The sequence below is a fragment of the Zootermopsis nevadensis genome, unplaced genomic scaffold (assembly GCF_977971745.1).
Source record: "Zootermopsis nevadensis isolate Lab colony 2312 unplaced genomic scaffold, Znev_1.0 Znev_ptg000023l, whole genome shotgun sequence".
NCBI classification, from domain to species: domain Eukaryota; kingdom Metazoa; phylum Arthropoda; class Insecta; order Blattodea; family Termopsidae; genus Zootermopsis; species Zootermopsis nevadensis.
Window position 1 is genome coordinate 7,749,845 of NW_028259155.1, and position 12,478 is coordinate 7,762,322.

General features: G+C 40.0%; 1 protein-coding gene across 2 annotated transcripts in view; it reads left to right on the forward strand.

Moving 5' to 3' along the window:
• Positions 1-12,478, forward strand: part of LOC110831939 (uncharacterized) — a 26,319-nt gene continuing 13,841 nt past the window's right edge. Inside the window, exons 1-7 of one of the 2 annotated variants that reach the window (XM_087354580.1) lie at positions 1-2,889; positions 4,827-4,971; positions 6,859-7,001; positions 7,789-7,837; positions 8,351-8,409; positions 9,610-9,800; positions 11,209-11,264. In XM_087354580.1, coding sequence (XP_087210706.1) covers positions 4,847-4,971; positions 6,859-7,001; positions 7,789-7,837; positions 8,351-8,409; positions 9,610-9,800; positions 11,209-11,264 — 623 coding nt within the window. In that variant the 5' untranslated portion in view covers positions 1-2,889; positions 4,827-4,846. The remainder of the gene's footprint in view (positions 2,890-4,826; positions 4,972-6,858; positions 7,002-7,788; positions 7,838-8,350; positions 8,410-9,609; positions 9,801-11,208; positions 11,265-12,478) is intronic. The other variant, XM_022068463.2, reaches the window with a different exon arrangement.

The window sequence follows — 12,478 nt, forward strand, 5'->3', positions numbered from 1 at the left end:
AACATTCCACGGTAGATGGAAAATGATAGGCTGCTGTGATGTACACTACTTGTAAAATGAATTCCAATATCTACAAGTTACTTGTCATCTTTATTCACATGATGAAATTTGTAGTAGGTTATAAATCAGACACGTGAAACCACATCTGAATCGAGGAATACAGATACTGGTTCTTTAATTTTACTTCCCTAGTGAACAAAATCTTTAATTTGAGGCGTAATTATAAAAGAACTGTTTCGTACATTCTTATATTTCTTACACAGCCAGACAATTGGCAGCAAGAAATATATAATTTTCTCCGTACAGATGGATTCCAACAGAGTAAGTGGCAAAGATGTCAGTTTAATATGGCAGGCACAAGAGCATTCAAACACAAACGCAATTGGAAAGATTTAAAATAAATAATCTATGATTAAAACTATTATGAGTGTATATTCAATATCATATTATTCGCCTTTATCATGTAAACTAAATTTGAAATTATAAATGCAGAATTTCCAACCTAGAGTAAATATTAACAAAAATGAGAATAGTTATCTGCTCGCAGATCCCACAGCCTTTTGAATAGTTGGAAAACATTTTTTAACCAGGCGTTTAATGTTCACAGCGTTCATGGTATTACCCAGACAGATACACACACGGCTGATCCATAAGTGCCAGAACCTAGCCCCATCGAATTGGAAACTGCTATTGAGAAGTCGAAAAAGTATAAATCCCTGGCACTGATCAGATTATGGCCGAATTGATTAAAGCAGGAGGCGTTCCGAGACACACAAAATGAATTGCTTTATGTGGGATGAGGAAGAAATATATTATTTTATTAATTCATAAGAAGGGCGATAAGACTGACTGTAATGATTATCGAGGAATCTCCGTCTTATCAATCACCTACAAAATATTATCCAACATTCTTCAGGCTAGGTTAACACCATATGCCAATTAAATTATTCGTGTGGGTTCCAAAGTAATACATCTACAATTGGTCGAATTTTCTACATTCCCTTGATACCAGACAAAAACTAGGAATACAATGGGACAGTCCATCAACTATTTACAGACCTCAAGAAAGCCTATGACTCAGTTAAAAGAGAAGCTCTTTACAATATTTTGTTTGAATCTGGTGTACCTAAGAAGGTAGTCAGGCTAATTAAAGTGCATTTAAATTAAACCTCCAGCAAAATTCGTGTAGGTAAACATTTGTCCGATATATTTCCTATTCAGAATGGCCTGAAATGGAGATTCTTTATCACCACTGCTTCTTAATTCTGCCTTGGAATATGCCACCAGGAAAGATAAAAAATCAGGGCGATTTCTAATTGAATGGGACGCATCAGCTTTTAGCCTATGTTGATGATATTAATCTGTTGGGCGATGATATAAATACTATAAAACCAACAATGGACACCCTTTAGAGCTAGTAGGGAGGTTGGTCTAAAAATAAATGCAGAGAAGGTAAAGTATGCGTTCATGTCTTAGCATCAGAATTCAGGACAGAACCAAAATATAAGGATAGCTAATGAATCGTTCGAAAATGTGACAAAATTGAAGTACTTTGGGACGACTCTGACCAGTCAGAATGACATTCATGACGAAATCAAGAGTATAGTAAAATGAGGGCATGCCTCATGTCATTCAGTCTAAAAATATTTGTCCTCCCGTCTTACATAAATAGGAAACTAAAGGTTAAAATATACAAAAGCGTATTTTTGTCAGTTGTGCTGCATGAGTGGAGAACTTGGTCTGTCACTTTGAGGGAGCAACAAAGTTTAAGTGCCTTTGAGAACTTGGAAGACGGATCCTGGAGAAAACTGCATAAAGATGAGCTTCACGGCCTCTACGCCTCACCTGATATTGTTAGGGTGATTAAAGTGAGGAGGATGAGGTGGGCGGGACATGTGGCACGCATGGAGGAGGGGAGGGGTGTTTACAAGGTATTGGTTGGGAGGCCTGAAGGGAGAACTGCTGGAAAGACCTAGGCGTAGAGCGGATGACAAGGTTAAGATGGACCTTAGGGAGATGGGAATCGATGGAGAGAAATGGATCCAGCTCGCTCGGCAGAGTCCGGTGGCGGGTTTTTGTGAACACGGTGATGAACTTTGGGTTCCATTAAGAAAGTGGGCTATTTTTTGACAAACCGAGTATACAATCTATTTTTTTAAAAAAAATTCCTGCACCACGGAGCGAATGAGTGAGTGAAATGCAGAATTCTCATTCGTACTAATATACAAGACTCATTTGCGGAAGCCGTGAGAACCTCAAAATGTTCTGACGTATTAGCAGCACTACCTAGGAATGGCCTCGATAGCCCACAATTTCTATGGATAATTAATGTTTCTAAAACAGTAGCAACATCACCTGTGCTGGTGATCGGAAAGAAGTTTAGGAACTTTTCCACAGGCGAATAATCTTCCTTTAAGTATTAAAAACGTCATTTCAGCGATGTGTGATATTTCAAGTGATGGATTAAAATTATGGAAATTTTCTCTTCAAGGATGATCTTGGCACTTTGTCTGCCATTATACTACTTATTCACAGATAATTGATGTAGGCCACACTTGCTCCTTCTCCCTGCATCACCGATACGCGACATGTTTAGCCAGAAATTTATATAACTCTGGTGCTCCACAGATATTTCGATCCTCTGTGTACCTTCACTTTTATAGGCCCAAAATTTGCTCCCGAAAGTTTGCGTTTGCCGTAGTTATAAATGTATGAGGTTGTTGTCAAGTATTTGAATTATTCCCTGTCTTGAAACAATCGAACTAATTCCTATTCGATAGAGCACATCTCGCTACCGATTGGCCACCAATTAGCGGGAAAGTAAAAAAGAAATACATCTGCGCGGTAAAACAGTTGGAATTTGGATATAATAAGAAAGAAGCGATTTTCGTAAGTAATTCCTTAATCATGTAATTTTTAAAGAGCAATCAATTGAAGATACAGCGACTGAGTAAATAAATTTTTAGAGAAATAATACAGAACGTGATCTGGAAATAAATTGCATCGTGACCGTGCTGTAGCTCAGGCGACTAGTCGCCAACTTGTCACTGCGGAGGCCTGGGTTGGCACCCGGGGCAGTCCATCTAGGGGTTTGTGGTTGGTGAAGTGGCTCTTTGATACATTTTTTCGGCGTCATTCTGTTTTCCCCTGCCAATATTCTACATTTGCTTCCACATTCTCAAATGTATCATCTGGGGGATGGGGTAATGGTATCAGGGTTTGTACTGGTTTAATCTGGCTCAGTATATGAATCGGTGGCAGACACATGGTAATGGACCTTTAGGTTTCATGAATGCTTGGGAAACTTTTGAGTAGCCAAGTGACTTATGATTTCTCAAGGACTCTGTACGACAGGTTTAGTAAATGTAAAAGATGCCGTTCAGGTTGTCGAACATATTGCATTGCAGGGTGATATTTTTGTCTCACAAGTATGCCTTCTTGGTTATATAATACTAGGTCAGCATATTTTATATTCTGGGGAAAGTAATTTCATGGGGGTTTAGTTATGAAAAAAATGTGCTGGGGTGAACCAGCATGCAGTTTCAGGTTGAAAGAAATTGACATGAATCATCATCTGTGGCTGCAATTGTTGTTATGTTTCATTTTTCACTTTTAAATGAATAATTGAACAATAAGTAGTTTGCAAACACAGAAGTGATATAAGTAAAGACATTCTAATATTAATGTTGATAACATCTGTACTATATAATTTTGTTTTTTAAGTTCCTAAAGCTGCTTACCTATCTAATATTTTTATGAGAGGTGCTCACAGCCCCTTGCTGTTAGAGAACACTGTCTTCATTGTCATCACTTTGTTTTAGAAGAAGCACCAAGCCTAAATACAGCCTTGAAGATGCATAAATATGCAAGAAAATACACAGTGAAGATGTCTGTCTTACGGATTGTAGTGCCGAGTGGTCTGGTAGAAGTTTATTGCTGCCTCTTATTCATCGCCTAAATGATGGAGGTACCAGATACCTCTTGAACATCAACAAACTACTACCAGACCACTCGGCACTACAACCCAGAAGACGGCCATCTTCACACCCAACACCATGAGAACATCAAATCCTACTAAGTATACATTGGCTTTCCTTTTTTGAGAAACCTGAGCCACACATATTCAAATTACAGCCACACAGAATGTAGAATTGCTTGCAACAGAGGCAGCGTGTGTATAACAATTTAATTTTACTGTCATGATGGCATTTAGTTAGAAAGAACATGTATGTGACTGAGCAATATATCACATCAAGTTTTAGAATAGTTTTTAAGGTAATAATTCACTTGTAAGTAAATTAGTATCAGTAAAGTCATTTGAAGAATTGTTGATGCAAATGCAGAAATATATTAGTTTTAGCCAGGAAGTGGAGAGGAATAGTATGTTTCATGGAAGGATATGTAAAATCTGTTCGTGAGTTTTAGAATCTTTATAGAAAATACTTAGAAAATAGTTCATTTTCAAAAGGTTGTGCTTAAGTTAGTGTGGACTTCTATGTACTCTTAAAAGTTGCCTTTATAAGCACTTAAATGTGTAGGTATGATGTTTTCTGATTTTTTATCTTGGGGGAAAAAGAATGTTACAAATTTACATATTCCTGAAACTAAAGCAGACATCAGTGACACAGAACATTCCCCAAGAAATACTGCACTTCTGTTGTGGCCGCGTCACAGTGTCCGCTTGCGTGATAGCACACCCTTTTTTTTAAAAGCAGAAGCCACTTGATTTTCCACTCCTATTCATTGCGAACACTGAGCAGACTGACGTGCGACATGCCATCTTATGCAAGTTGATCGATTAATGCTACACATTACTTTTATTTCAGGAATTTGGACAACTTAAACCATGTTTTATTCCTATGATCTGCTATGCCGCAAGCCAAATGGAAAATTTACAGTTATTTGGCTGTTGGCAAATTCTAGGAAGGTACATAATAGAGAAGTCATGAAAATGTCGATTCCTCATATTGTGTAAGTATTCTTTTTCACATTTATGTTTTCCCCAGGATGCTTGATTCCTGAGGCCTAGCCCACTGCGCTTCTTGCTCCTGGGTGTTCTGTGCCCACCTATAATTTCAAAATTCATTGCTTCTTCCTCAGGCTTCCAACGTGACACGTTAGAGTACCACCAGAACTGACCACCTTGGGCTAGGTCATCTCTGGGGTCTGTACCCCCTAGGGAAAATAACAGAGATTTCTCCAAATCTTGATCCAAGCCCGAGTTGATACCCCTACAGTTTTACAGATTTAGCTTTTCCCCAGCGATCTTGTTCAGTGGGGTTGGGCCCCTTGCACTTGTGCTCTTGAAGCTCACCCACCAGGCTTCATTTCCCAAACATTCCCCAGGCTTTCAGATTCCATAGTTTCAGCCATTCTGTGCTTCGACACCACTGGGCTTTCACCATTGTAAGGCCTGCACATCGTGCAGAATCTGTCAGGCCTTCCACCTGTATGTCATGTCTTTCATTAGCCTGCTGAAGCATTCTGTTGCAACAGTGACCTTGAATACCACTGTTCGTTCTGATACCATTGTTACATTAGTTATTCCCTTGGTTGCCCTGCTAACATCATTACTCATAGTAAGCCATAAAGAATGCATTTGGAATTTTATTGCACTCAAAAGGCTTTGGCTATTTGACCTGAAATGCTTACATGATCCTGATTTATCAGGTAAAGGTAGTTGCCTCATGTAATGTAGGCATATTGGGGATATTGAAACCTAGCATGTCGTGCAGTGTTGAATATTTACCTAAAAAATTAAATCCGTGGCGTAACAGCTCCAGAGAGCCAAAGCCGACTAACTTGACTGCTCGCCTCGTGTTCACATGCCTAAGCAGAGGTGAACGATCATCCAACCAGATATAGGGTGACGTGTGGTCAGCACGACGAACCCCCAGCCATTGCTAGTTTTCCTGACCGGATTACGCTACCCATTGTAGCTCCCCAATTTCTTCACGATGCTGGGTTGGCACCGGTCCCATACACTGGTCGAAAGCTCATGATAAAATTTCTTCTCCCCCGAGACTCGAACCAGCGCACATTCCGTATCGGAGGTCCGAAGCATGATGCCTCAGACCGCGCGTCTACGGCGCGGGACTGAATATTTACCTAACATATATAAAATCGTGCATACAAACAAATCACTTTGTGCCAAACACGTTTCAACCTCAAGAGATCATCATCAGTGAAAAAAAGACATTAATTCATTAGTCTGGCTATTAAATCATACAATTCATAAGATGATGGTTTTTTATAAAGCGCCGAGCATGAAAGGGTCACACTTTATAAAACCGTACTTCATGTAATACCAAACTGAACATTTAATTGCACAAGACTTGGTGTATTTAAATTGAGTTACTTAGCTTAAAGTCCACTGGCCTAAGTTGCGGTTTCCATTGTTGGTCTATGGTGAGCCGTGGTTGCGTTGTCTGTGGCTGGATTGTGAACTTCAATATTGCATGGTTAATACTGTCTGTCATATTGGGAATATGGAGGTAAAACAATTTTTATTGTAAATCTCAGAATTAAAAGATTATGGAATAAAGACTCCAGAGCAGAAACATATGCAATCTACAGTCCATGTACTGAATATATCAAAACATTATATTAATTTATCCATGCAAGACAGTATATCAGTCACTTAAGGAGGTAAATCTAAAACATATTTTATTTTTATACCAATTTCTGGCAAGTTGCTTGTGTCATGCCAATATACAAACCAATCTAAGTAAAGTTTCAGTGTTTTTGAAAGACTTTTAAGAGACTTACTGAAAGGTTTTCTTAATTTACCTTCATGATTGTAATTATTTGTGTCCAGCTGTATTTCTCGTTATTGATATTTTATGTTTCATTTTTCAGCAACGATGTTCAAAATTTCATCGTTGGAAGTTATCCTGATCATTTGCCTGAAAGTATTGGTAATCGTTTCTCTCTGTATCTCTCAACCAAACTGTGCCATGGAATTATACTTGCCCTTAGAACACAGCTTATTTCTTTCATGAGTAAGTATACATGTTGAGTTGAGTTGAAATTCTCCATGCCGGGTTGTCAGCCGAACCTGAATCTCCAACTTCTTTCCCCTGATCTGTCTGGCTGGCTCTCATGTTAATTGAAACTCTCAAAATTCCCTAACGAGCCACTTATCTGCTCAAGAAAGTTCATAGGTCATCATGTAAAGTTCCTGTTATTGTCCTCCAAATTTGATCAAAGTTGAAACATGTCCAGAAATTTTAGTAAACTGTGCAATATAAAATTTGATGAAAATGTGCTCAGTGGTTCTGAAGTTGTTACATGTGGACAGACAGACAGACATGGGAAAACAGTTTGTTTTTCGTAGTTCCTCATCCTTTACATGCCATGTTTTCCCTTGTATAGTTAATTTTTAGATGTATAATTGTAATATACTGTAATTACTGATGAGCCGGGATAGCTCAGTCAGTATAGTGTCTAGCTACGGGCTGGACGACCGGGGTTCGATCCCCGACGAGGGCAGAGGATTTTTCCTCTAGCCTCTGCGTCCAGATCGGCTCTGGGGCCCACCCAGCCTCCTCTACAATGGGTACCGGGGGTCCTTTCCCGGGGGTAAAGCCGGCCGGGGCGTGATGCTGACCACTCACCCACATCTAGTGCTGAGGTCAAGGAAGAGAGGAGCTATACCTCCTCTCACCCCAAACGCCTACATGGCGTATAGTGGGACAAACTTTACTTTTACTGTAATTACTGAGTGTTAAAATGTGTTTAATATCTGCTGTTTGAATTTTTATTGAATATGTTTCTTTCTTCTTCTAGATGAAGTCTGTACATTATCTTTGTACTCCACATCCAGGGGCATTGAAGGGTAAGCGAACTGCTTCAGTCGCATATTTTCTTGAGCATTCCTCTCGTTATGATATTAAATTAATTAATGTTTTGAACATTATGATCAGATCTGTTTAAAATAGCATTTGACTCAGAGGCCAGTAAGGACTTGAAAGAACTAGGAACAGATTATAATATATTATTATAAAAATGGATGTTTAAAACGTGAGTGGGGGGAAATGCGGACTGGATTTATTAGGCTCAGGATTAGAGATGAGAAATTCAAATTGCTTTTCCATGCTGAGCTTACTCACTGCTCGGATGATGAAGGCAGTACACGCATCTGAAACGCCAGTCAAGTTCTGTGAGACCACGCAGTGCAATATCCGAGAAAGCTGCCAACTTCATATGCACCACCATGACAGCCTGATTTAAACTAAACTTGGATTTCTTCCACCTTGCCTTCATAGATCAGCTCTCCTGAAATTGACCAACATTTTATTTTTGTGGATTCTAGCTAACAATTAATCTAATGTAATCATGGTTTTTACAGCTCCATCCCAGGAAGACATGATGGGAGGACGAGACCTGATGGAGAACCTCACCTCAAACGTAAGTGTTTCATTTATGGCACAAATGGGAGTATTCCTGATACCAAGGTACAGAGAAGTATTGAAGAGAATGCAACATGAAAAGTTTTCAGTACTGTTTTCATGGGGCAGGAACACAGTCTAGTATAACAGAGCACTCACTGTCCATGTACTTGCGTAATAATATGCTCAACTAGTCAAGAAATTCCCCACATTTTATGGAACCCGTAGGTTCATTATCATGTTCATAACAGCCATCCATGACTTAGTATCCTGAACCAGATGAATCCAATCAACTGTCTCCCAATTTAATTTCCTAAGATCCATTTTAATATTATTTTCCCATGTTCTCCCACATTTTCCAAGTAGTTTCTTCCCTTCAGGCTTTCCAACCAAAATATTGTACATAATTCTCATTTTCCATGCATGCTGCACACCCTGCCTAGCTCGTCCTATATTTTCTGAAATTTCTCATGAATGTATTTATGTTTGTTTGTCTGGTGCATAATATGAATATATAAATTCTGTGAGGTTTCAGGTTCTCATGACAGTGAAGTTGTTGATGTTGTTCTTGCGGGTTACGATGCTACGTGAATTTGTAGGTAAATACAAACATTGCAGAGAAATATACCGTCTCCATCTTCAGGGCGTATGTCCTCAATGTGTCATAACCCAGAACAACATCAACATCTAAATTTTGCACGTCTTAGAAAACTGGACACACTGAGTTTTATGTTGAACTAAAATGATGCTATATAATCTGAGCTACTGACAGCATCATTTAATAGATCACAAACAGATAAAGATGGTGTAGGAATTAATTGTTCATATCTAGTAGGGCGTTGTCTAACACGGTGGTCTAGCGGTTAGAACGCTGGTCTTGTAATCCTGGGGTCTCGGGTTCGATTCCCGGCGGTGCCCGAATTTATAACTTGTGTTGGGCAAGGCCGTGGTCTAGGCAACACAGAGTTTTCCTCCGTGGCATCCCAACAATTACTCCATTCACACACAGAAGAAGGCAATGCCAAACTACTTCTGGATCATCTGCCAAGAACGTATATGAACAGGTCCCAGTCCGAGAAAAGGATGGAAGGATCCTGTTCATATGGACCTGTCGTCAGACAGAACACTAAATAAATAAATAAAGTAGGGCGTTGCGTAAGTGTCGGACAGTTTAAGAGTTTCATAGAACTGGTTAAAGTTCTTTATGTGTGAATAACAGGACAGAGAATACATGAGCCAACTTCTGAAGTGGAAGTCGACCCCAGAACTTCAATTATGGTGTTGGAGGACCTTGGCATTGATCTTCTTGACCACTTGGAGGTGAATGGTGCAGCTGTAAGAGTTCCAGAGGACAGAATTACGCTGCGGGATGAAATGGCACCCGTTCAGCTGCTCGGGGTAGATAGTCAGGTGAGATAACATTTCCTTTGAATGCATAAATGGTCATTAATGTTTGACACAGGCCATTTCACCGATTAGGTTCTCCCGGCGCTTCAGATAAAACTTAAAAAGAGGCATCTTCAGACCTAGAACATGAAATATGAGTTCCAACCACGAAATGGTATTGTTCGTTTACATGAGTGTTAGAAGTTGGACAGACACTAAAAATTTTCTGAGACTCGCTGTAAACTGATTTATAAGTTACAGATATTCTTGAAGTTTATTCTGTTCTGAAATGGCTTTTGTTAAATCCTTCTTGTGCATTCAGTATAACTGATGAAACAAAACATTTTAGAACAATCTTCAGTTATGTATCATACTTAAAGTGCTTGTACAGAATAATATGATTTGTTGAAATTAGTATATGGTAAGTTTTTTGTTATGTTCATTATTCCCTGTGAATACATGCTTGTGAACAGCTAGATGTCAGTGGGAAGTAACGGCACTGGCTACGGAAAACCTAGAACCTTTAGTTACTGAGAAGTGTGAGTACGCTAAGATGATGACTTGAAGCACGTCAAAACCACGCCACACATCTACAAAAACAGTGGCAATGCGTGGATCACTTCAAAGTTGTTTCTGCTATGCCTGAAAGCATTTGAAGAAAAATGGGGTCTGCTGCTTGAAAATCGCTTCTCTTTGTGAGCTCGGTCCAGCATGCCATCATGACACCTAATGCCTGAAGAATGTAAAGATGGTTTGTAAGACTTGAGGTTCTCACAGCGGTGAGTATGAAAATTTCCGTCTTCTGGGTTGTTGCACTGTGTAGTCTGGTCGATGTCAACCAACGTTTCAGAGGTCATACTGCCTCCGTCATCAGGGCGATGAGTATGAAGATTTCTGTCTTCTGGGTTGTTGCGCTGTGTAGTCTGGTAGATGTTAACCAACGTTTCAGAGGTCATACTGCCTCCATCATCAGGGCGATGAGTATGAAGATTTCTGTCTTCTGGGTTGTTGCGCTGTGTAGTCTGGTCGATGTTTACCAACGTTTCAGAGGTCATACTGCCTCCATCATCAGGGCGATGAGTATGAAGATTTCTGTCTTCTGGGTTGTTGTGCTGTGTAGTCTGGTAGATGTTAACCAACGTTTCAGAGGTCATACTGCCTCCGTCATCAGGGCGATGAGTATGAAGATTTCCGTCTTCTGGATTGTTGCGCTGTGTAGTCTGGTCGATGTTCACCAACGTTTCAGAGGTCATACTGCCTCCGTCATCAGGGCGATGGTTTATTTCTGTGCAAAATTCCCTAATTAATAGTATTATCAGGTAGTCGAGAAATTACCAACTTTTATAGAGTCCATAGGTCCATTACTGCGTTAACAAGAGTCACCAAGGAATCTTTAAGGTTTAATAATATTAAAATTTTGCTTTGTTGGCAGGGCTTTGGTGAAATATCTGCAGCAGACCTAGAAACATTTGTGCAACCTCAGGATCAGTAAGTATTTATTTATTTTACTGGCATTGCAGTAAATTAACCTTGAATCAGTAATAATGCCAACACCAACAGGAGTTTAAGTGTTAAAGGGTTCTTCATGTGGTTTCACACGCAGATCAAACCCAAGGCATATATTTTCATGGTCTCATGGTCATCATATCACTTCCTAATCAATTTTCTTTTCAACTTTTCTTTATCTACATACGATTCCATGAGAAATACAGAACATTATAGAAGACCTAGAATCATTAAAAATAGTGATCATTTCAAATTGATGCGAAAGTAGGTAATTGCTCATAGCTTGCAGCATTTTATAACTACAGTAGAAGAGAATAATAAAATAGCATGCAATTTTATGTTAGCTTACGAGGTGCGATCGGAAAGTTTCCAGACTGTGTCAATAGAGGGCGAACCGGATGTAGTACGAGCTTCTGCCGCTAGGGGGTGCGGCCTACATTCATAGTGAATCAGTGTGCCAGCCGGCATCATCGAATTAGCATTTGTTTCTTAGTTAAGGGCGTTTTGGTAGTGCATTACACCGACCCTCCTGCGATTTCGGAATGGCGTGTGCATCAAATTTTGCCAAAGACTCGCCAAAACGGCTACGGAAACCTATGAAATGCTAAAGCAAGCATTTGGGGAGTCCGCAATGGGTCGTGCACAAACTTTTGTGTGGCATTCACGTTTTAAAAATGGCCGAACCTCTGTCGATGATGACGAGCGTTCTGGACGACCATCTTCGAGCACAACGCCCGAAAATATTACGAAGATTCGGCAGGCCATTCACGAAGATCGACGTCGTACCATCAACGACTTGTGCGACATTGTTGGGATAGGCTATGGGACCTGTCAGCTGATTCTAAAGGAAGAACTCCACATGCGACGCATCCTGTCTGAGGACCAGAAGCAGAATCGACTTCTCGTTTGTCAGGAGCTCAAAGATCTTGCAAGAACCGATCCCAGCTTCCTTTCTAAGCTCCGTGTGACTTCTTCCTCTTCCCAAAGATGAAAATTCAGCTAAAGGGAAGGAGATTTGAGACGATAGAAGAGATTCAGGCAGAATCGCAGATGGTGCTTGACAGGCTGACAAAGAAAGATTTCCAGGGATGCTTCCAGGCTTGGCAGCGGCGCTGGGATCGTTGTGTTCACTCCCAGGGGAACTACTTCGAGGGTGATGGATGAATTTAATACCTGAGATAAGTGTACGGGTTTTT